At 43.3% G+C, this 25,203-nt stretch overlaps 2 protein-coding genes across 9 annotated transcripts in view; one reads left to right on the forward strand and one right to left on the reverse strand.

Moving 5' to 3' along the window:
* The first annotated feature begins 1,735 nt into the window (after window positions 1-1,735).
* Mns1 (meiosis-specific nuclear structural protein 1) lies at window positions 1,736-22,496 on the forward strand. 3 transcript variants are annotated; one of them, NM_008613.3, is made up of 10 exons: window positions 2,444-2,594; window positions 3,155-3,376; window positions 8,758-8,885; window positions 10,122-10,224; window positions 12,444-12,673; window positions 13,066-13,282; window positions 13,367-13,474; window positions 16,496-16,753; window positions 20,693-20,818; window positions 22,228-22,491. In NM_008613.3, exons 1-10 carry the CDS (start codon window positions 2,592-2,594, stop codon window positions 22,306-22,308), a joined length of 1,476 nt encoding a protein of 491 aa, NP_032639.1. In that variant the 5' UTR covers window positions 2,444-2,591; the 3' UTR covers window positions 22,309-22,491. The 3 variants fall into 3 exon arrangements, with proteins under 3 accessions (XP_006510887.3, NP_032639.1, XP_011240967.1); XM_011242665.3 differs by lacking the exons at window positions 2,444-2,594; window positions 3,155-3,376 and adding an exon at window positions 3,868-7,845 and having other exon boundaries at window positions 22,228-22,496; XM_006510824.4 differs by lacking the exons at window positions 12,444-12,673; window positions 13,066-13,282; window positions 13,367-13,474 and having other exon boundaries at window positions 1,736-2,594.
* The window catches only part of Tex9 (testis expressed gene 9), a 52,891-nt gene continuing 49,657 nt past the window's right edge, over window positions 21,970-25,203 (reverse strand). For 2 of the 6 annotated variants that reach the window (XM_006511022.4, XM_030244238.1), the window contains one exon: window positions 22,487-25,193. In XM_006511022.4, coding sequence (XP_006511085.1) covers window positions 25,116-25,193 — 78 coding nt within the window. In that variant the 3' untranslated portion in view covers window positions 22,487-25,115. Of the gene's footprint in view, window positions 25,194-25,203 lie in introns of all 6 variants that reach the window. The other 4 variants (XR_001778850.2, XR_003947844.1, NM_009359.4 and 1 more) reach the window with 3 other exon arrangements.

The following is a 25,203-nucleotide window of genomic DNA, read 5'->3' on the forward strand; positions in this document are numbered from 1 at the left end:
AGAGAAAAAGTCAGTAAGGCAGCCAGTAGCGGTCCTCCTTGGTCACTGCTTCAGTCCCCGCCTCAAGTTCTGCCCTGTGAGTTCCAGCCTTGGCTTTCCAACAGGACTGACTATAACCAGTAAGCCAAACACTCCTTTACTTCCTCAACTTGCTTTTAGTCAGAGTGTTTTTATCACAGCAACAGAGACCAAACTTGGATTATACAGAACTTCAAAAATCAATAGCATATATACAAAACCTGATTTAAAAATAGGCAATGGAGCTGGGCATGGTGGCACACACCTTTAATCCCAGCACTCAGGAGGCAGAGGGAGGCGGATTTCTGAGTTAGAGGCCAGCCTAGTCTACAAAGTGAGTTCCAGGACAGCCAGAGCTATACAGAGAAACCCTGTCTCGAAAAACAAAACAAAACAAAAAATGGCAATGGGCCTAAGCAGTCACTTCTAACAACAATAAATAATAAAAGATAATATGAATAAAATGAAAAACAAACAATAAAAGAGGCCACCGTTAAAATGTATCCCTTTCAACATCACTAATGAATAATGATCCAGGACACAAAAGCCAAACCTGCAATGAGTAGATATCACTTCACCCCAGCAAGAATAGTTTTCAAAAATATTAAAAATAAAAAACATTGTTGGGAGTACTGAGAAAAGGGAACACATGTATGCTGTTGGTGGAATGTGAATAAGTGTGGCCATTATAGAATACTAGACTAAGGTCCCCCAGAGTTAAAATAGAACTACTGCCTCCTCCCCCCCCACCGTAATCTATATATCCACAGGATATGGAATCCGCATGCGGAAGGCCTCTGAATGCACACGTTAGTTGCAGCTCCATTTACAGTAGTCAAGTCCTGGTTATATCCTGTGTCCATCAGTGAATAAATGGACAGAAGAATAAGATTCAACCACAGGGAAAAACAAAGTCTTACCATTTCTGACAGTGTGGATGGAACTGGAGAGATCAGCTGAAATAATAATGGTGCTACAGATATTGCTCTGCCAGAGTGGGGCTGGGGAGATGGCTCAACGGTTTGGAGCGCCGCCTATTCCTGCAGATTACCCGGAGTTTGGGAACCAGCACCCACATGACAGCTCCAGTAACCTACCTCCAGGAATTTCTAACTCCAGTTCTAGGGGAGCTGATAACATCTTCTGGTCTTTGTGGGCATCAGGCACATAATGGCGCATAGACACTTTATTTACGTAAAGTTAAATCTCAAAAAGTTCTTAAGAAAAAAAGATAAAGTATGATTGTGAAAACACGTAGAGTCTTTAACAATGTTGATTTCACAGAAACTGTAAGCAGATTGGTGATGACAGGGGCTAGGGCAGGGGGAAATGGCGAAGGGCTAGACTGCAGTTAGCAAAATATAGTCAGAAGTACAGGGGTGCACAGCCAGGTGGGGGTGTAGGATGGTAATATGCTGTACATTACAAAAAAAAACCACACAGAGGAAAAGATTGTTTAACCCTAAAGAAATATTTTGATGTTTACTGATTTAAATATTATACAATGCACCAGGATGTTCCATGATATTCCACAAGACACAATTTTTGGTTTTAATGTATTAGCTAAAATTTAAAGTTACACAAACCACATTCTTAGTAGAGTTCCAAGGGATTGTTAGCTGCATCCTAAGTCCAAGAATGCTTTGCATTATATGCTTTGCCCCACAGTCAGTTTCATATATGATTTATTTTTGGTTTTTTGTTTTTTTTGAGACAGAGTTTCTCTGTATAGACCTGGCTGTCCTGGCTCTGTAGACCAGGCTGGCCTCGATCTCAGAAATCTGCCTGCCAAGTGCTGGGATTAAAGGCGTGCGGTGACTATTATCATTATTGTTACTAATGAATATGGGGGGGGGGGTCTAGACCACAGTGGGTGGTGCCATCCCTCGGCACGTGGTCCTGGCCTTAGAGAGCACTGGGATTGCAAGTATGCATCCACACCTGTTCCGTTCCGTTTTCACGTGCTCTCCAGTCTCACACTCCGCTAGCGATCCAGTGGCTTCTGTTCCAGGTAAGTAAATAGGTCTCGTCCGTGTCTCTAAGTTCTCAAAATATTTCATCTCTAAAATGAGTGTATCAGGGATGGAGCAATGGCTCGGTAGGGGGCCCTGCTGCTCTTTTGGAGGGCCCAGCACCCACGTTAGGCAACTTGCTACCGACTGAGGATGGTAGAGGGGCACCATCCCTCAGTCCACTGCAGTGACAAGTCCGAGCTTATTGGGGTTCCTTGGGGCTTTAGCTGGGCTCCAGACCGCAGAGATTAGCTCCCTTCGGATGTAAACGGCTCCCGCTAGGGCAAAGCGTCCGAACTTCGCGCTTTTGGCTTGGTCCTATGGAAGGAGCGCTCCTGCCTGGCAACGAAGACTCTCCGTGCTGATTGGATATTGTGCCAGCCAATGGGAGGCCGCGTCCCTCTTGGGCGGGCGGTGCATTTTTGGCGGTTGCCGGGACACAGCTTAAACTTAACCCAGCGTGCACAGGTATCCGCTGCCGTGGCTGCTGCTCCGGAAGACGCGTTTGCAACTGAGGCAGAGACCCATCCTGCCGGAGGAGGAGGTTTAAAGCCAACCGAGATGGTAAGCAGCTCGGAGGCCGGGGGAAGGGTCGGTCAGGGACTTTCAAACTGTTTATTTGTAGTCTTGAGCTCTCTGAAATACAATTTGAAGTGCGTAATCCGAGAGGTCAGTGAGAAACTTCGATTTGCTTACTAGAAGGTTCTGGGTTTTTTTTTTTTTTTTTTTCCAGGAACACTCCAGGCATTTCTGCACCTTTCCCCCTCTCATCGAAATAGATACATCTTTAAATCTGCTCTGTTGTGGGTGGGGGGAAAGGCAACTCTCTGGTGGTAAAGCTGCAGCTGGAGAGCATCCGCATCGCACTCACTGACGCTGTTGAATTTTAATTTAACTTTTCCTGCTTCCACTACAAAACAGGGACTATTAGTAGTACTCAATCAGTACGCCGTTAAGTTTACATTATCATATTTAAATATTAATTAGTATATCCTGAATTAAAGCCAAAGACCTTTTATACTGTTACCTATTTTATAGTGTTTATTATAGGGATTTTCAGCAGTATCTTTTTGAAAGAAGAATATTGAATTCTGTGTATTTCCCTTTCCCCCTCGCACTTGTAGGCGACCAAAAAGAGAGCTTTGAGCTTTAGTGAAAAGCATCAGAAGTTAGTAGATGAAAAATTCCGCAAATCATTGAACATACAAGTCATGAATAAGTTAGAGAGGCAAGCCAAGAACCAAGTGGTGCAAAATGAAAACGACGAGAAGGTGGAACGCCAGAGGTTCCTCAGAGTGCTGCAGAATGAGCAGTTTGAGCTCGACATGGAAGAAGCCATCCAAAAAGTAAGTTGCAATGTCCTTGTTAGTTTTCTTTCCTTGGAAAAGGTGAAAGATGGCTGTCAGCCCTGCCTGGAGTTGAGGAAATACAGAGAGCTGGGAACTGACTGAATCCTTTGGAGTCCTGGTTATTTTAGCTGAAGAACGTGGTGTCAGTTGGTCAGTTTGCATGCTTTTAACAACGAGCAAATCGAAAGACTTTAGAATAGCATTTGGCAAGAATATCCATTTTTGTTTTTAAACATAAGCATGAAATCCGTAATTGTTAACATCACAGTTTTGTTTATGTGAGTGCAACCGTGTTGCCTTCTCTACATTTCTAATAAGAAATTTAAGAAATTCCTTCCTTTCTAAAAATTCATGACGTTAAACATAGACACTATTAAAGTGGTAGGAGATGGACATATGTGTGAGATGTACACTTACTCATATTTTTAATTTTTGAAGAATTCAGTTATTGAATGCGTGTGTTTACATCCTGCTCTGCTGGCTAAATCTATCATGAGTATTTCTAAATATTTTTTAGGAGATTGCAGTAGAAGAGGAAACAGACAGGAAGTGAGACAAGTGAATTTTCTCCTAAGTGTGAAAAGAACGTCCCCTGTTTTGTTGTGTTTTGAGCACTAGCGTGCGGTTATGTCCAGGATTTTGAGGGTGGATCTGGAAATAGCAAAAGAAAGGCTTAAAAGTGTGTCGGCTTCCTTCTGTCCTAAGTTCCAGTAGCATAGACCTGACCCTTTAATTCTGAACAGGAAAACCCTGGCCTCCCATCTTTTTATTCTTATTATGTCTTTAAGGAAACTCCCATATACCCTAACTCTGCCTAGCAACCATTGGTCTATCTGATGAAGTGGGGATGTTTTCTTTCGAGTGTTGTTCTGATGTCATCTTCTCATGATAGATGCCTCTAAGCAAAATTCTGTACTATGCTGAAATCTGTCCTTAGCGTTGGCTTCTTTTAATCAGGACCAGGCAAGGTTCATACAGCGTATATAGTTTTTATGGCCAATGTTTTGTTAATATGAACTTCATCGATGCATCCTTTATTAACTTCCTGTGTTTAACCTAATGAAGATATCAGGCCTGTTATCTTCTAGATGCGTGTGGTTTTATATCTGTCTGGTTTCTTTGGTGTGTGCCTTTATCTTTCCCATAGTCTCAAAAGGCAGTTAGCCAGGAAGACTTGATTAGATTGCAGTTCATCTTATACTGGGGAGGAAATAGTGACTTTTTTAATGAACTTGTTTCTGCATATGTTGGGATTATTTTAAAGTTTTGTCCTCTTTGATTTTTTATTTTCTCTTTAAAAATATGTCTTTTTTTTTTTTTAAATATCTTTATGGGGCGGGAGCAATGGCTCATCAGTTAATAGCACTTGTTACTTTTGCAGAGGACCCAGGTACAGTTCTCAGCACCCACGGGGCTGTCTGTAACTCTCTTTCCAGGGGTTACCACACCCTCTTCTGGTCTCTGTGGGCACTAGGCACACACATGGTGCATATACACAAATGCAGGAATAACACCAATACACATTAAAATAAGTATTTTTTAAAACAGATCATGAAATATCTTTATGAGATCAGAACTCAAGAATTCATGTATAATTGCAGTTTTTTCCCTGACAGTACTGGGGATTGAACCTAGGACGTCATGCACGCAAAGGCAAGCACTCTACCACTAAGCTACAGCCCTAGCCTCTGTTATTTACTGTCTTGAGGACAAGTTAAGAAAGTAATTCCTCCTCCCCCCTCTCTTCCCCCCCCCCACCCTTGTGTAGTGGGGAAGAGGACCATTAGCAGGGGTCCCATTTCCTCCTCCTATCATGCTGGTCCTGGGGATTGAGTCCAAGTCTTGGGCACACTTGCCTCCACCCTCCCCTCCCTTCCCCGCCTCGAAACCTCCCCCCTCCCCCAGCCATCTTATCAGGGGCCTGGTATTTCTTTGATCCTCCAATCATTCTGTCCTTGGCCAGTGGGTCCTCCTGTGCTGCTTCTGTGCTCTTTTGACAAAACAGCCTCTGATCTTTGATAACTTTCTTGCCTTCTGTTGGCTTGATCGGGCCCTGAGCTAACCTTTTCTGGGTGTTTTCAGATAAGAGTGACACCAAGTCAGGCTGAGTGAGCAGTTTACCCTCCGCATGAGGGAGGACCTCATTCTGCCAGTTGAAAGCTTGGTAGAACAAAGAGGCTGAGAGTTACCAAAACAGCCAATTCTTCCGACCAGACCCCTTCAAGAGGAGATATCTGCTTCAGGGCTTTTGATTTTTTGTTTTTTGCCTTGGACTCTGATTGTAACACTGTCTCTTCCTGTGTCCTAAGCTCACTCTTGTTAGTTTGGACAGGAAGTACAGCATTTCATCTACTGGGTCTCAGATGTAAGACTCGGAATAGAGTGATGTGGTTGGCTTTTCAGCTTGTGGGCTTCCCTGCAGCTCCTGGGGCTTGCTGGCTTGCTCATCACACAGGGCTTGTTTCAGCAGGCCTTGTGCCACACCAGTTATGCCAAAGTCAGAGTGATCACTAGTTCCAGATTATCATACCTCTGGGACCTTTTGGTGAACAGACCTAGGAAATATACACATTATAGCTTTTTATTTTGAGGCAAGATGGGATTGATCAAAGAGATAAAAAACTGTATAGAGATTTCATAAACCCCTTGCCTGGCTTCTTATGCCAGAGTCTTACATAGAAGATGAAACCATGAGATTATCACCACAGAGCAGTTCACCTTCCTACTGTTCTGTTGACTGAACTTGAGGGCTTTCTAAGTACGTGGGTTTTTTTTTTTTTTTTTTTTTTTTTGTTGGCTTTTGCTTTTTCCTCATGTTCTTCTTGTTCTAGCCTAAGTTACCTGTAGTGTCATGTCTCCTTGGTCCCTCCAGTCTCGCTTTTCCAGCCTGAGAGTTTCTTCCTGACACTGTGGAAAGTGTAGTTTGGTGTCAGCTTTTCTGCCATGTAATACGTTACTGAAAATTTAGCAGCTTGCAGCAACTCATGTTTGCACACACCTACCGGGGCAGAAACACAGGTGTGCTGATTCCCCTCCCCGCTGTCTCATAGGCTGAGCCTCGGCTGGCTGGGGTGTGCTCCCTTCTGATGAACACACACCCAGCTGACTACGAACCTTTATGCCCTTTGCATGGAGGGAGCCAGAGACGGGGAGTGTCCGCTAAGAGTTCGTGTTTTGAATCCTATCTTCTTAAAGGTTTTTTTTTATTTGTATTTTTATGTGTATTTTATTTTTTATTTTTATGGATTATTTCCTTTTTATTGCCAAGTAGTATTCTGTTGTGTGGATATACACAGTATTCTTGACCCTTCACCTGATGAGGAATTTCCAATACTGGATATTATAAATAAATTTGATGTGGATATTTAAATACAGATTTTTAAAGAAACATGTTTCCTTTTTCTGAGACAAGTGCTTAAGAGTGTATTGTTTGTGTAGTAATTGTAGGTCAGCCTTTTGACAAACTACTAGGTTGATTTCCAGAGTGCCTAGCAATGTATAGATGGTGCAGTTTTTCACTATTTGGTGTCACCAGTATATGTGTGTTTGTGTGTGACTCACTCTGTAGACCAGGCTGGCCTTGAACTCAGAGATTCACCTGTCTCTGTCTCCCAAGCTGGTATTAAAGGTGTTCACCACTACCTCCTGGCTTTTAACTTGCCTTAAAAAAAAAGATGTATTTTTATTAATTGTGTGTAGATTGTGTGAAAGATATATTTTTATTAATTATGTGTAGATTTTGTCTGCATGTGGATATGTTCATCTGAACAGGTGCCTCAGGGACTGTGGGTCTCTTGGGTCCGGGTAGTGGGGAGCATCTGGAACACATGCTGGGAAGCAGACTCGGGCCATCCCTCTGCTTCCTAGTCCACACTTCCTGTGGCTAATAACGTTGAACAGTTTTCATGTGTTATTTTTTTGTTTATATCTTTACTTCTGAGGTGTCTTAATGTACATCCCTGGACTGGAACGCACTATGAGACGCACTATGATGCCAAGCTGTGCGTGGATGCCTGGTGGCTCTCTTGCCTTGGCCTCCTGGATTCTGTGCTCTAGGCCTAGACCACCATGTGCTTCCTAACTCACCAAGGACTGAAGCCTCCAGATCTTCCCACCATTTTACAGGAAACAGAAGAGAGGCTAGTCTAGGGAATTCCTAAGAGAAGAACAAGAAAACGTGGGCTATCCAATAGGAAAGTTTTATGTTAGCTTGACACAAGCTGGTGTCATTTAGGAAGAGGGAACTCCAACTGAGAAAGTGACCCAGAGTGGTCTGTGGGCAAGCCTGTGCTATATTTTCTTGATCCATGGTTGATGTGGGTGGGTCAGTATCATCGTGGGCTGGCTGTCCTGAGTTTTAGGGGTAAGCAAGCCGGTGAGCAGCACTCTTCCTTGTCCTCTGCCTCAGCTCCTGCCTCCACGTTCCTGCTGTGACTCGCTTTCATCATGGACTATAACGTGGAACTGTAAGCGGACATAAACCCTCTCCTTCCCAAGTTGCTTTGGTCATATGTTTTATCACAATAAAGAAGTCCTAACTTAGACAGGTTGTAATTACTACAAATTACATATTACAAAAAAGCGTGTGTGTGTGTGTGTGTGTGTGTGTGTGTGTGTGTGTATTGAGGGGTGACTAATATATAAAATAAAGGAGACTGGAGAAAGATACTTAATACAATGTTGTGAATTTTATTTGGTTTTGAAAAAAGTATCTTTGAGACAGTTTGGAAATGAGTGTGGGCAAGACCTTAGACCTCACTCAAAAGTATTGCTAATTTATGGTATGGTTATGAAAAAGAAATTCTTGTCAGGTACATCCATACCAAGCGGTTACCATGGCGGGCAGCATTATCCAAGGCTGTTTTATTATCTAGGTTTTAAAGCTTGTATGTGTCTAAGTGCACGGTGTGCATGACTGGTGCCAAGGAAGTCGGAAGAGCATCATCAGCCTCTGGAGCAGACAGCTGTGAGCCACCATGTATGTGCGAGAACTAAACCTGGCTCTTCTGCAATAGCAGCCAGTGCCCTTAATCTCTGCGCATCTCTGCAGCCCCCTCGGATTTGATTTAAAATACTGTGATGGAGATAGAAAATAGGAAAAATGGAGTTGAATGCAAGATTAGAGAGGAGTTACAGAATACTGATACATTTTAAAAAGAATTATTATAGGCATATTAATATTCTTCACAGTATTGGTGTTATTTACATCTTTTCTGTGGTAAAATATTTGAGATGTATTTGCTGAGATATGTTTTCATTTTGAAGTGAACAGTTAACTCTCGCTGTCAGAGCAGTCAGTTTGCTGTTGTAGAGTACATGAACTTGGACAGTGCCTGATCTGAGGACCTAGGTAACTAAAGCTCCACTTCTCTCTTCAGGCAGAAGCAAACAAGATGCTGAGGGATCGACAGCTTGAGCAGGAAGAGAGACTTGCAAACGAACTGGCCAGACTGAAGCACGAGAGTCTGAAGGATAAGAAGATGAGGCAGCAAGTGAGAGAGAACAGGTGTCGTGGTTTCTTCCACTTGCATGTGTAGTCTCCACCCCTGCGCTCTGTCACCCTTGGCACCTGAACGTGAGACTTTAGATCATTGCACTTACAGGGTATAGTTTTCCTGGGAATAGAGCGTTAGCTTAAAGATACTCATTTGCACTATTGTCATGGGGCTGGGTATGGAACCCAGGACTTCACATGCGCTAGGCAAGTGTCCTACCAAAGTCACAGCCTCAACCCACAGAAATAGTTCAGAAGGTCAGCTGCTTTAGGGGATTATGTGTTTGTGGCAATAATGAAGACTATGGATTGGTTCCTTTTTGTCTTTTTCTTTAAGGACAAAATTTAAAATGATTTCTAATTACAAAAACAAACAAAAAAACAGACTTGTGGAATCCGAGAATACTTGGCTTTTATTGTTTTTTTTGTTTGTTTGTTTGAGCTGGGGCCTCACTATGAAGCCCCAGATGGCTTGAAACTCCCTGTGTAGAGCAGGCTAGCCTTAAACTCAGAGATCCATCTGCTTCTGCTTCCCAGGTTCTGGGTTCTAGGGCATGGTCCACCATTCCTAGCCCTACCACGAATTTCTTAGTGGTGCTTTAGATTGATTTTTTTTTTTTTTTTTTGGTTTGGTTTGGTTTGGTTTTTCAAGACAGGGTTTCTCTATATAGCCCTAGCTGTCCTGGAACTCACTCTGTAGACCAAGCTGGCCTCAAACTCAGAAATCCACCTGCCTCTGCCTCCCAAGTGCTGGGATTAAAGGCGTGTGCCACCATTGCCCGGTTTAGATTGAATTATTTAAGCTAGCTATATCGTACTGTCAGTCAAGACTTGGGGGCACCAGAGCTGGAGATACAGTTTCCAGAGAATTACTAAGTCTTTATGAAGACAACCAAAGATGGAGACTACGTCTCTAGGATAGAATAGTCTGTGGTAGGCAAGATAGTTTAATGCTAACCTGCTGCCAAGCTTAAAGGCCTGCATTTGATCTCAGACCCACTGCGCAGAAGAACAGGACTCCCACAAATTTCAGTCTATAAGTTAAAATAAAGGAAGATTAAACTAGAGAAGAGTAAGGTTTAAGGTTTAAGGGCTAACCTTTACAGTGTCCATTAAATGAGGTGAGTTGTCTTTGGACTTGAATGATACCAGTTGTGTACTTTCTTTGAGTAAATAAGAATTCACCCGACTTTGTGTAAAGCTGAGTTATTTTGTTGTCCTTAAGTTTAAAGTTGCGTTTCCCCCCAGCATTGAGCTCAGAGAGTTGGAGCAGAAACTGAAAGCCGCCTACATGAACAAAGAGAGAGCAGCCCAGATCGTGGAGAAGGACGCCATGAAGTATGAGCAGATGGTAAGCTAGCTGCTCTCTGTGCTGTTGGTCGCTTGAGCCTTGCTAGGGCCGAGGCAGGCCGGGTCCTGAGAGCAGCCGCCCCTATGAAGAACCTGCTAGACTAGGCTCCCCAAGCTGTGATGTTCAGACCCTTAGGTGATTTCCACTGTGTCTGCCTGCACACTGGAGCCCTCAGCCCAGCTAACTCCCGCATCTGCCGTGCTCCTGAGCCTGCTCCCACGACCAGCTGACTCAGTACAAACTGTCTACGGCGTCCTAACTGGGGACTGTGATTTCCCACTGCTTACCTATGGATATTTATAGCCTGGCAGTGGATGTAAGCTTTCCTGTTCTATACGCACTGGGGCTCCCTCTCCATCCCACTTTCTAACTCTCGTTTTCTCCAGTAACCTCTTTAACCTGGGTTTCTGTTTTCATCCCTGTCTGACACTTGAGGGGAAGGTTGAAGCAGCTTCAGGAGCTGCACCGGCAGCTGTGTCACGAACTGTGAACAGGCTTGCTGAGTTAACTCCTAAAACTAAGGTGCGTGGCATCTCAGCCACCACCGAGCTCCTTTCACAGGCAAGCCAGACAGTTACATATAAATGTATGCTTGTACATGTGGGTTGTGAATACTAACAAACATGTTTATACACACAGGATTATAGGCATGATAACAATATTTAACCAGTGTGGTGCAGCATGGACACAGGCTACCTAGAAGATTCTAATACAGTGGTTCTCAGCCTTTTTACTGCGTACATACCGTTTCTCGTGTTGTGATGACCCCCCCCAACCATAAAATTAAGGGTCATCGAACTACCCCCAAGGGGTTCACAACCCACGAGGTGAGAACCACTGTTGTAGAACATGCTGCTAACAGGGACAGCCGAAGGAAGATGGGGAGACCTGTTTGTGAACTGTGTAGTCCTCTGTTTCCAATGATAGAATAGAACATAATGTACAGTTTGTTCTGTGTTCAGTTTTGATTACTCTGATAGATGAGGTCATCCATGGCCACTGTAGACATTCGACTCCTAAAAATGCTACTGTCTTCTAAATCAAAGTTGACTCAAAAAATTAGAGCCATAGACTCCTAGGACCTGACTTAAATGGAAGTATATCTTTGTATTTGTTAGGTTTGGGGTTTTTGTGTGTGTGTGTACACATGCTTGCTTGCCTGTCTACATGCAGCACATACATGCAGTGCCCATGTGGTCAGAAGAGGGAATTGGGTTTGCAAGTACTAGTGAGCTGCCTGCCTAATGTGGGTGGTGAGACCCAGGTCCTGTGAAGCTCTAGCTAGTTTTCTTAACTATAAAGTTAGAGCATTGTTTCTGTAAGGCTGTGGGGTCTGTATACATTTTTTTGTTATCATACATATTATTTGCTATCTTACATTGTAGAAGGATGTAGTACAGCATGAGCAAAGATAAGAGAGCTTATGGTTAAGCCACGATACGCAGCATGCGTGACAGCCATCAGCTTTGGGAATGGCTGCATTGGTCTTCCCGTCTGCTCCCTCTCTTTCTTTGCTGCTAACTGATCCGACATTTGGAATGCAGTCACAGCAGGTGAGGGTAGTTTCCACCATTGCTCCAGCGTTTAAACCTACTCAGTTCTGACCATGCTGAAAAGAGGCACGGGCTTCCACTTATGGAAAGGCCAGTGAGTCTGTAACTCAGTGGGAGTGGTCCTTCATGAACGAAGCTGAAGATGAGAGAGAACAGCCACAGTGATGTGTGTGGTCTTTCAGTGGAAGTCACCACACTGAGCTTACGAACAGTTACTCACTGACTAAATAACCGTGAAGATGTGTGGGAGGGAAGGGCTGAGCTGGGGGAACCGGAGAGTTGCTCAGGGCTCTTCAACAAGGATGGGCAGAGGGGCGCTCAACAGCAGCTGGCAAACAGTGGCATTAGAAACGGACACTACCGTGATCAACCAGCAGAGGGGGCAATGGTTTGGTGGCTGAAGTATTTAAAAACAAAATACTTAAACCTTTACTTTGTGGTTTCTGAATGTGGACTTTATTATCCTTGCCAGGGGTTGTCCTAGGAGCCTCTGGAAAGAGTAGGAACGCCCCTTTCGGTCTGACTCCTCATTCACACCCTCCAGCCCTCTAAGACTTAACTCTTGCTTCTTACTTAATATAGCAGGTTTTGAGGGTACAACTATTTACGGTGCTGTAATAAGCTGTGTCCACTCCTGAACGTGGAAGGGTTTTGTTTCAATGCCAGAAACGTGATGCGGAGATAGAAAGGATCATGATGGAGGAGCACGATAGGCTGCTGAAGGAAGAGAGCGCCAAGCAAGAGCGGCGGAACAAGGAGAGGGCACAGTACTACCTGGACCTGGAGAAGCAGCTGGAAGATCAAGAGAGGAGGAAGCAGGAGGCATACGAGCAGCTGCTGAAGGAGAAACTCATGATAGACGAAATTGTCAGGAAGATCTACGAGGAAGACCAGGTGTAAGTCCACCCGGAGACAAACCGCTGCGCCCCCACACTGGGTGTGTGTGCTCACTCAGTGTGAGCTCTGTCGTGACTTTACAGCTCTTCCTCACCTTGGCTAGCATGAGTAGTAATAGGTGATTGGAAAAATAATAGATGTCATGTGTGTTCTGTACATCTCATATGTCAGAGCACGTTTTCTGATGGCTCTCCTTGGCACACGGCTTAAGTACAGAGCGCTGTATGGATTTTGTGGACAGACGGTCACCTTTGTGAACCTTTAGAAGAGAGCCCAGCATTGTGTATGGAAAGTCTGTGGCATTTGTGAATCAATAGACTCTGAACAGTCCGTGTTTGCCATTATTTTATTATTTCTGTAACTATAAACCATTCTCCTGATTGCTTTTTAGGGAAAGACAGCAAAAATTAGAAAAAAAGAATGCAATTCAGAAGTATATTGAAGAATTCCAGAGGGCACAAGACTTCTGGAGACAAAAGAAGCGTGAGGAGATGGAGGAAGAGAACCGGAAAATCATAGAGTTTGCAAACATACAGGAGCAAAGAGAAGGCGAGCGGATGGCCAGAGTTCACGAGATCGAGGAAAAGAGGGTCCAGCGTCAGAATTTGGTATAAAAATACTACTTTTTAAAGAGTGCTAAATTCCTGAAACAGTGGCCCAATCCAGTTCCTAAACAGGTGTTTTATTAACAGCTGATGAAGCAGCTGGAGGAAACACTGCGGCAGCGGGATGACCTGGAGCAAGTGCGGCAGGAGCTGTACCAGGAGGAGCAGGCAGAGATCATCAAACTGAAAGTGAAAGTAAGTGAGCCTCAGCCGGAGGGAAGGTTAGGGAAGAGAAGCCACGGGGCAGGAAGATAGCAGGGTTAGACCCAGCCATAGGGCGGCTGCATTGTGTGTCAACGTCATCAATGCTGCAGTTAAGAGACTTGACAAAAATAGAGTGTTCTGAAGAGCTTGATGCAGCTGGGTCAGTCACAGCCCACACAGCTTAAATGAGTGCACATGCAAGCTCAAAGCAGGATGGAGGAAAACACAATGCAACGCAAAGCAGACTGGAGTGCGAATGTTAATATGAGGCAAAGTCAACTGTGGGACATGGAAGTTTGTAGTCAAAATAAATTCATCCATGTATATGCCTGTGACCTTTGACAACACAGCTTCATGACACATGAAGGAAAACTGATGAGAGGGGGAGAGTAGGAAGATCCAACCAGAGTGCTCCTTTATCATTAATGCACCCAGTCCCCGGGAACAGCACCATGCATAAAGACAGCCTGAAACAGCTGCGCAGCCAGGGTTAAAGAGGACTCCACCCAACAAACAACAGCACAATACAGATTCCATCCATCCACAGAGAATACACACTGACAGCTCCCAGAAACCAAAGTGAACCTCTGTAAATTCACAGGATTTTTAAGTCATTTCAAATTAAGAATCCATAATAAGAATGATTATGTAGTCATTAAGTGCACCACAATGAAACCATGTATTTCTTTCTAATAAGCAATGAGCAAAGGAAAGATACTTGCAAACTGAACGATAATTTTAAAAATATGTGGGCACAGCAGAGGTTAGTGGAAAGTATTATCTTTGCAGTTTTAGAAAGGAGTAGTTAAAAGCCGGTAATCTTGTGTTTACACATATATTTATAATAGCTAAAACATGAGAGTAGCCTTCATATCCATCAGCTGATGGAATGTAAACAAGATGCAGTATGTGAGCCTTTAGTGGTACTAAGGAGTACTCAAGAATACTCTATGAATAGATGACACATGTGGACCTTTGTCCCCTGGGAACAGCTGTGGGACACATTTGTGAGAGCTTAGATTAACTGTGCTGGCAGCTTCTCCACAGTCAGGGGAGAGTTGGTGACAGCAAGAAGCAGACCTCTCTACCCACTCCCCACCAACTGGAAAGTCACTGATGGGTGATCACTCCTCTGTCCTTCCCAGGGAAGGTCCTGAGAACACAGCTTCAGTGAGCACTGTGTAACCATCTTTCCAACTTGCCCTGGGTTGGGTTTCTTCTTTCCTGATACATTCTGTTCTCAACAGAGACTCTGGAAAGTTACTGGGGTCCGAGTGACTGTACAGCAAATGATTTAAAGGTTTCAAGACCAGGTTTTGGAACACAGGAAAGGGCAGAAATTTGGTAGCCCGCACTGCTGGTGACTAGTCTATTCCTTATGCGGACCCAGCAGGGGGTGTATGGACATTTTCACATTAAAGCAATTCTTTGGCCAAACATTCTCCTGCCTTTTGTTCTTTGCAAGATGTCTTCACTACTGAATTGAACAAAAAATTGAAAAAAAAAATGTGTGCTGATGCCATAAACTCGAGGCATTCAGACTAAATGTCACAAACTAAACTGTTCTCCAAGCCCTTGATGTCTGTGCAATTATTTGGCAAGTAAGTACAAAATATGCAGTATAAAACATCATGTACCCAGAACATAAAACAAAATATATGTCTTTGAGTAGCTTGATTAGTTTCAGGAGGGAATGCGAGAGGCACATGCCCATGGAGGAAGTGAGAGGCTGGTGCGGCTGTTAAGATTTTAGATGCATGAACAGTGGCTTCCCAGAGCTTGGGGGCGGGGGGAGGGGATTACAAGATAATGTGAGTTAAAGTGCGTGCTAGCTCTGGGTGAACAGATAGGTGACAGGACACCAACAGCAAGCTGTCATCATTAGACTTCAGCTGTTAGGAGTATCGATGGTTATTATAAACGTTTTTACATTTTTTGTATATGAAAAATTTTAAGTGTTTAGAAAATAAAAGCTCACAGGAAAGGAATTTAGTTGTGTCCAGTACGCTTCTATTTCTCTGAAAAACTTCCAATTTCATTGCTAGATGACTGATTTTTTTTAAACTATTTTGCAGTTTGGGGGGTGTTTTGTTTGTTTGTTTTGTTCTGTTGTTTGTTGCTTTGAGAATTATCAGAGGGTTAGAAACTAGAGTGGGTACATGCAGCATGGGTGTCACAAGGTGAGGAAGTTGGTCCACACCTTGGACACGTGACGTAACCGTCCTCGGTTGAAGATGAGTAAACGCAGGAGTGGGCAAAGGCTTTCACAGTGGCTCCTTTCAAATCAGTCACACATCAGTTCTGAGCCTAGAAACAAGATGGCACCATATACAACTTAAAATTTTAGAATAAATGACCGCCATGCTATAGATCCAATAATTAAGAACACTTGCTGCTCTTGGAGAGGACCCAGGAACCTATAATTCCTGTTCCAGGGCATCCAGCACCCTCTTCTGGCCTCTGTGCACACTTGCACATGTGCGCATGAGCACCCGCGCGCGCACACACACACACACACACAAGTAAAAATCAATTTTAAAAAGGTCATGTCACTTTATTCAAAAGTCTTAAGAGCCATAGTCTTAAGAGGGTGGGACAGAGTGTAGCCGTGAAAAGGCTTAATTCTGTCTCTCTGATTTCATATTGTAATCTGCAGCATAACCTCTGTCTTTTTTTAATTTTTATTTATTTAATTTATGAGTGCTCTGCTGCATATACATCTGCCTGCCTGAAGAGGGCATCAGATCCCCCTATAGATGGTTGTGAGCCACCATGTGGTTGCTGGGAATTGAACTCAGGACCTCTGGAAGAGCAGCCAGTGCTCTTAACCCCTGAGCCATCTCTCCAGCCCCCTAACTCTGTCTTATTCTTTTGTCTTGTTTCCTGAGACATCATCTCACTGTAGCCTAGGCTGGTCTCAAGCTCCTGACCCTCCTCCTGGCTCCCTCTCACTGAGCTTGCCCTCTCATGACAATGCAGGGCACACGTAACTCTAGCCCCACTGTCGTGCAGGAAGAAGCAGAGCTGAGACTGAGGAGGCAGAGGGAGATGAAGCAAGACTTTGAAGACCAAATGGCACTGAAGGAACTCATACTGCAGGCTGCAAAAGAGGAGGAAGAGACCTTTAAGAAAGCCATGCTGGCCAAGTTTGCCGAAGATGACCGCATTGAGCTCATGAATGCCCAGAAACAGCGAATGAAGCAGCTGGAGCACAAACGCGCCGTGGAGAAACTCATTGAAGAACGCCGGAGCCAGTTCCTCGCAGACAAAGTAAGGAAAGCCTTGGTTCTTTGGTTATTCTCATTGAACAGCACCCAGCTCATGTGTTCATCAGTAAACATTTGCTGAGAGAGAGAGAGAAGAGAGGAGTGAGAGAGAGCTTGAGTGTGCACATGTGCACCCTAGTGTGTAGCACAGGACAACCTCACATTGCTCCTCTCCTTCAATTTGTGTAAGGCAAGGTCTCGTCCACTGCAGATGACCTGGGGGCTGGACATCTTGGGATTTCTTGGGATTCTTTTATTGCCATCTTCCACTTGTCAGAAGCTGGAATACACACCTGACTTTACCTGAGTTCTGACGATATAAACTCAGGTCCTCATGGTTGTGTGCCAGACACTTTAGCCACTGAGCCATCGCCTCAGCCCACTGAAAACTATTTATGTGTCATACGTTAGGTATTTGTTTACTGATCATGTGAGCTATACGTTTACTGAGTGATCATTTATTAAAGCATCTGACTATTGGGGCTTTTATGTGCTGGACTTGAGAACTAGCATCTGTGAATATAGTCTTGGTCAAGAACAATATATAACTAAGTTATAAATGTATTTTGTGTGTGATAATAAGGGTGTGGTGACATTGGTATAGCAGAAGAATTACACATCGTGATACCTTTGAATATTAAGATGGATTTTTCCCCAAGAGAAGTCACTGAAGAATTTAGGGAATTGCATGTTAAGTTTGGCATGGATGATCCAAGTAGCATCATTGAGAATAGAAGTTAAAGGAGCGAGTCCAGAGCTGGTGGGGGCAGTAAGCAGTGTACGGAGTCTCAGTGATAAGAGGTGGCATGTGCGCACGCTGAAGGGGCTCCTCAGATGCCACACGTGCAGAACTGATGATCCTGGGGAGCAGGTGAATCTGGAGAGGTGAGCACTGATTGCAGCACGACGACACTCCTTTCTTAAGGGAGCCAGCCATGTCCTAAGGAGCACGTAGAGAGGCAAGCAGCCTGGGAAGGAATATGCATTTGTTCACATTGATTTTGTGGCCAGAAGAGAAGGTTGATTGTTGGAAATGTTGATTTAAAAGTCAGATAGGGAGGAGCCAGGTGGTGTGGCACACACCTTTAATCCCAACACTCAGGAGGCAGAGGCAGGCAGAGCTCAGAGATCAAGGCCAGCCTGGTCTACAGACTGAATTCCAGGACAGCCAGGGCTACACAGAGAAACCCCATCTAATAAGGGGGAAAAAAAGTTGGACAGGGAACCAGCTTGTGAGTTTGACATACTGACTTAAATATTTATGCGTCAATGACAAACTGAAAGAATCCCCAAGCGATCTGTCTCACTGGAAGGGTATTTTTAAGAACTCAGCACAGTCTTGTGTGAAAACTCTAAATGTAATAAGAGTGGCCTCTGAGACGTCCAGTGGCAGTTCTAGCTTTTACAGGCCATAAACAGCAGCAGCAGTAGGGGATGTCAGATGAATTACAGGAAATAATTGAGACTGTATGATTTTCCCCCTAGCATATAGAGTAGAAGAAGGAAGGAATCAAAATATTTCAAAGGTTTCAAGTGTGAGAGACTCAGGGAGCACATGTGTGGCTACATGGAGCACATGTGTGGTTACATGAAGCACATGTGTGGTTACATGGAGCACATGTGTGATTACATGGAGCACATGTGTGGTTACATGGAACACATGTGTGATTACATGGAGCACATGTGTGGTTACATGGAGCACATGTGTGGTTACATGGAGCACATGTGTGGCTACAGGGAGCACATGTGTGGTTACATGGAGCACATGTGTGGCTACAGGGAGCACATGTGTGGCTACAGGGAGCACATGTGTGGTTACATGGAGCACATATGTGGTTACATGTCACAGTGAGGCTTAGGCTGGTTTGGTTTGTTTGATATTTTTGTTTATTTAGTTGGTTTGGTTTTCTTTATTATTATTATTTTTTTTTTTTTTTGAGAAGTGCTTACCCAGAATTAAGCAGCACCAAGAGATTTAAGTGATATATTGGTGTTGTAATGAGAAAGCATCAGGAGTCTAGGGTTGAGTCTTGGAGAACATTATGGTTTAAGATGAGAAGAAAAAAAAAAAAAACCAGACCGTAAATGATATCACAGAAAACAAAGAGGCCAGCAGGCCCTCCTGCTCCTTGGCATTTCAGCTTGGTCCCCTTGTAACTGGTCAGGCTGCCAATCAGTAATTTTTATAAATCTCGTGTTGCTTCACACTTAAACCTCAGGGAACTCTTAAACAGATCAAAGCCACAATTGCTTAGGCCTGGTGTAAGTCAGTCTTGGCCTGAATCTAACCTTTAAGGGATTTATAATGCTCTATAAAATGCAATTTGCCTGACATTTGGTACTTTTAAATGTTGAGTTAATGAATATAGAAAACTAAAAAGGTTTTGGAACCACCTGTATGGCCTAGGAGTTAACTCCTGTAGAAGGGTAGGACCAGTGAACCCTCTCTAGGGTTACAGAGCTGATCAGGACACTCAGAGAAGCCAGCACGACATGCAAACATGGAATTCACTAAAACCCCTAGTAACACACGCTATCACACATGTTTTAGGGTTTAGTAGTAAGCATGCCCAGTATGAAGAACTGGCTTGGATGTCAGTGTTGTGTAAGACAAGTCTTGCTTTGCCCGGGAGCAAATGTGGATGCCTTAACAGAACTTACTAATTCTTAGCATTACGTAGCCTTAAAAGCACTAAACTGCCCATTTCTATTTTAGAGGCCTAAGTAGCTGTCTATAATCCTGTTCACCTCTAAGAATGTGTATGGTTTAAACAAATTCCTAAAAAGACTTTACTACCAGTTTATTCAGGCTTTGTCCCACACCTTTCTAAACCGATCGACCTGCCTTAGAGTAGAATTATGTGAAGTGGGGGTAAACATGTAGTGTGGGGTAGCACAGCATATGAAGGAAAACCCTGTGTTATGCCAAGATTAGATAGGTTACGTCATCTCATTAAATCAGTGTGTGGGGCTGGGTTGCTGTTCCGTGGTAGAGGTCTTACCTGATTCCGTTCCCACTTCTGCAGATCCTACTCAGGAGTGTGGCTTGGGTAAAGTTCTCTGGGCCCTAATGTTATGTACATGACATCACATCGGCATTCCATAGCTCAGAGTTCCCACAGAATTCAGTATTCTCCAGAAAGGTACCATAGCTTCTTTGCTGGGACTCTGACCTCTGCAGTGTGCTCCACTTAGACCTTTAACGATGCATTTAAAAAAACGTATCTTCAGATAACTGTGTTTTGTTTTATGCATTAGGATTTTATTTTTGTCTTACACTATAAACTGTTTGGGGTATCTTGGGAACGGGGTATATGGTGGAAACTGCATAAATATTTGCTGAATTAGTTAGGAAATCACTCATTTGAATACATTTTTTCTTGAGATTGAAGATTTTCCTAAAAAAAAAATGTGTCCTTTAAACTTCCTGTCATAGGGCTGGGATTGCAGCTCAGTGGTAGAGTACTTGCCTAGCAGGTGCAGGTGCAGGGCCCTGGGTTCAAACACCAGCACCACAAATAAAGAAAACAAAAATACGGGTGGGATATAACTTGTTCTTGAAAGTTTAGAGAGATAATGATGATAAAAATACAGGTATATATATTTACCTGTATTAAAAGACATACACTATGGGCTGGAAAGATGGCTCAGCAGTTAAGAGCACTGACTACTCTTCCTAAGACCCTGAATTCAATTCCCAGCAACCACACGATGGCTCACAACCATCTGGAATGAGATCTGATGCCTTCTTCTGGTGTGTCTGAAGAGGGCAGCAGTGTACTCACATATGTATAATAAATAAATCTTTAAAAAATAAAGATATACATAATTATCTTCTAATCTTATAATTAACACACCAGTCTTATCATCTAGCTTTATTTGTAAACTTCATAAGAGATGAATGTATTGTGTGACAGTTAAAACATTTTGATTTTGTTTGCAGCAACGTGAGCTGGAGGAATTGCAACTACAGCAAAGGCGGCAGGGCTGCATCAATGAGATTATTGAAGAAGAGAGGCTGAGACTCCTCAAAGAACATGCTGCAAAGTTACTAGGCTATCTCCCCAAAGTAAGTGACACTGACCTTAGTGTGTGAGCCTCGTCCTACTGGAGAAAACAACGGCGCTGAAGCGTGATTCTAGAGTCAGAGGGAGTAACTTCATGCTGTTGTTTGTTGGTGAAGCACTGGGACCCAGGCAGAGTTGATACCTATCGTCCTTTTTAAATGCCTCGATAGCAAGAGCTTGTCCTGGAGCATTACTAGTGATCTGAGCTAGAGTTATCAAGATTGAGTATTTATTCATTTATTTATTTATTCATTTATTTACTTTTTGAGACAAGGTGTAGCCCAGGCTGGCCTGGAACTCCCTATGAAACAGAGGATGACCTTGAACTTGTGGTCCTCCTGCTTCTCCTCCTGCAGGCTTGTGTTACTTTGCCAAGCTTCTGTGGGGCTGGGGATCTAACCTAGAGCCTTGCTAGGCAAGTGCTCTATGTAGTGACCTATATCCCCAGCCCCTGAGCTAACACTTTTGAGGCTCTTCATCTGCTTGTTGCATGGGAAATCTGAAACAAACTACCCTAGAGCAACTATAAAAGGGTAAACATGAAGATAATGAGAGACATGAAGCCTTGTCATGGGTGAACACATGCTAGACATGAGTCTGAGCCGAGTCTGCTCTGTGGGAAACTGATTGTAAGTAGGTACTAGGCAGCCTCAACTATTGAGAGCTATTCCAATAGGCAATGAATTTTCATGTATAGTATTTGAGACACATTGTGACTGCTAATAATTAGCTTCCTTATCCATATAAACATGGAGATTCATAAAGCCACAGTCCTTCAAATATATGAGTCATATTGCTTGAAGTCTTTATTGACTATGCAGAATCAAGTGTGTTCAGTCCCTAACCAATGAAAGAAAAAGGAAAATTATTAAAAGTTGCTAGCCGTAGTGTATTAAAGTCTAATTAGTTAGGTAGATTTAAATACGCATGATAGCCTGATGCCAAAATTCACCCATGATTGGTATATTTAATAAAACAGACTATATATATGCTGAGAGGGCCTTTGGACTTCAACATCTGAGTGGAGAAAATACTTCTGGAGGGCAGCCGGGACCCGTTAAGAGTAAAATTCAGTGTCTCAGAATGAGCCGCTGATAGACTGAGGCAGAAAGAGTGCGTCCGGACAGTAGCCTGTAATGTAGGCAGTCACGGCCGGAGTTAGAGCATAAGGCACAGCAGCCCCTAGCACAGCTTAATACTCTGAGGTTGAGTAATCAGGAACTGGGAGCAGCTCAGTGATATTCAGATATACTTGAAGCCATAGTCTTTCTGATATTTTAAAATTAAGTTTCAATAATCGATCTCATTATCTGCATTTCTTCATTAGCTTCATGTCTGTGTGTGTTAGTCCTAAGAAAATTCAGTGAAATACTCTAATGTTCAAAGTAACCAACAAAATGCTTCTTTGTAGGGAGTGTTTAAAAGAGAAGACGATGTTGACATGCTTGGTGAAGAGTTCAGGAAGGCCTATCAGAAAAGGGATGGAGTCTGAAGCCGAGTCTTCATAGCAAGGCCGGGCGAGACCTGGAGTGCTCAGATGCTGCCACTAGATGTCAGCGTAACTGCTGTTTTACAGTTGGTGACAGTAGGCCCTGGTCTATCTGCATGTTCTAAAACATCCTCCTATTTCATCATGTATACAGTTTGACAAAAATTAAACACATTAGTACTTTAACTGCAGAATTAGTCATTTTTATTTACTATGCATTCTATGATGCCATCATATCACAGAATTCCACAGAACCAGAGGCCAAACACAGCAGCTCACTACAGGGAGACGACAGACCTCTCTGGGCAGTATGTAAGACACTTTTCTAATTCATAAACATTAAACAGCTATTTACTTCTCTCAAGTTTCTGTCATCAATATTTTGTAGTTTTCAATACAGCCATCTTCAATCTCCTTGGTAAAATTTAGTCTAAAATGTTTTTGTTAGATACTACAAATGGGGTACTGTAGATTTTCTCTGATATTCTGCCACTGATGTATAAAAATGCCACTACTTTGGCTTGTGCTATGCTAGGGACTGGATCTGGGGTCTCATACATGTTCTGTAAGTGCTCTGCCACTGAGCTACAGCTCAAGGCTTTCATTTGTGCTGTCAGTCTCCTGATGTGTGCCTATTGGTTTTCTTACCTTGTAACTTTACTCAGTTGATTTGATCTCAACCATTTTTCATAATGGACAACCCAACTTCTTTGTTCCCAGACTTCATATTTTTCTTTCTCTTGCTGGTTATATTTGATTAGCATTTCTGCTAAGATTAAAAAAATATTTTACGAGCCGGGCGTGGTGGCGCACTCAGGAGGCAGAGGCAGGCGGATTTCTGAGTTCGAGGCCAGCCTGGTCTACAGAGCGAGTTCCAGGACAGCCAGGGCTACACAGAGAAACCCTGTCTCGAAAAACCAAAAAAAAAAAAAAAAAATTTTACATGTGCTTGCCTGCATATATGTGTACTAGATGTCTGCAGAGCTCAAGAATGCCTCAAGACGGTGTCCTAGCCTCTGGAACTGGAGTTACAGATGACTGGGACCATACGCACGGTGGGAACCAAACCTGGGTTCTCTGCAAGAGCAACTAGTGCTCTTTTGGGGAGGTTTTGGAGAGGGTGGAAACAGAGTTTCACTGTGTGGGCCTGGCTGTCCAGGCTAACCTCGAACTCACAGAAATCTTCCTGCTTCTACCTCCTGAGTGCTGGGATTAAAGGCGTGTGCTCTCTGCCTAGCCATTGCTCTTAACTGTCTGATTTCAGGTCTTATAGGGATGGGCAACCTGGGATGTGATTAATGCAGACCACTACAAATAGCAAACTTAAAATGTTATACAAAATTCATTTTTTTAATTTGTAATTCTGTTGCATAGTCTTTCAGTATGAACTCTGAAGATCACAATATCATGTCACAATATAAAAGGATTGGATACACAAATACGTGGGGCTAAGCTTCAGCTTTTCCCTGTTCAGTGTGTTGGCTGTGGGTTTGTCACATATGACTCACGTTACAGCACATTCCTTCTGTAACCTACTTTGCTGACAGTTTTGTCATGAAGTGTTGCTCAGTCTTGGGCTTTTCTCTCTACTGAATTTACAAACCTTTTCTTCATTCTGTCAGTGTGACATGCTTACTGATTTGAATGTCAAATCATCTAGGTTGAATCCCACTGCATCGTGATGAGGGATCTTTTGATGTATAGAAGTTGTTTGCTGGTGTTCTGGGGAGCATTTCTGCATCTGAGTTGATCAGAGATACTGGACTATGGGAGTTGTTGGCTTGGTTTTGTTTGTTGCTCTTGCATGATTTCGGTATCAGGATGAGCATACTTGAATGTGGAAATGTCTTTATGTCACTGTTTTGGAATAGTTTGAGAAGAACTGCCAATCTTTAAATGTTTGGTAGAAGCTGGCAGTGAAGCCGTCAGGTCCTGTGTTTTTCTTTGAGGAGATTTATTTTTTTAAATATTTATTTTTATTTTATGTGTATCCCTGAGTGCATGTCTATGTATCCCGTTTGTGCAGAGGTCAATGGAGGCCAGAAAAGGGCCTTGAACCCCTAGAGCTGGAGTTAAAGGTGGCTGTGAGCAGCCCTGTGGGTGCTGGGAACTGAATTTGGGTCCTCTGCAATAGCAGCAATGCCCTCCGTAACCACTGTGCCATCACACCAGCTCCCAATAGAGCTTTTTATTATGGATTTGATCTACTTGATCTCCCTTCTTACTATGGGTGTGTCCAGGTTTTTCTATCTTAGTTAATTCTTGGTAGTATATCTCCAGAAATTAAACATTCTGTGTTATCCAAATTGTTCATAATCACTTATACTTATGATCCTTTGGTACAGTAAGTGTGTCCCTGTTTCCATCTCTATTTTGTCTCCTGTGTGCACAACCACTGAACAAGAGAACACACACATAGCCCCTGCACAACAGCCTCTGGTCCCAGCCTGCATCACTGCTGTTGGATGCAGCAGCCGTGCACAGCACACAGGCCTGCAGCAGACTCAGCAGCTGCAGCTGGGGATCTCCAGAATCTTGCCCTGCCATCTTCTCTGTCCTCTCCCAGGTCTAGTAGGTCATAAAAGATAATTAAGAGTCGAAGTCTTGCTTCCTTATTTCATAACTACTAATGAAAAAGGAAGTCAGGCCAGAGTTGCCGTCTGGCTTTGTCTTCCAACATCCTCCCAAACATTCTGTTTATTTCACCAGGTCATTATCTAACTCTTTTATTTCACAAATGTTCTTATTACTCATGAACAGCAAGAAGACTACACTTGATATCAAATGAGCATCCCATTGCAGTTGCTCACTCATGAACTGCCCCACTCAAGAGCCTTCATAAACTCCTCCTCGCTGAAAGACAGCATCTTGGCAGCTTCAATATGCATCTGTTTTTAA

This window comes from Mus musculus, chromosome 9, assembly GCF_000001635.26.
Source record: "Mus musculus strain C57BL/6J chromosome 9, GRCm38.p6 C57BL/6J".
Lineage (NCBI taxonomy): Eukaryota > Metazoa > Chordata > Mammalia > Rodentia > Muridae > Mus > Mus musculus.

Bases quoted from the DNA above. Each gene is read 5' to 3' on its own strand.
- Mns1 (NM_008613.3), top strand. The intron at 8,886-10,121 runs GTGTCGTGGTTT...GTTTCCCCCCAG, and splicing joins CAGCAAGTGAGAGAGAACAG to CATTGAGCTCAGAGAGTTGG. The intron at 13,283-13,366 runs GTATAAAAATAC...TTTTATTAACAG, and splicing joins GGGTCCAGCGTCAGAATTTG to CTGATGAAGCAGCTGGAGGA.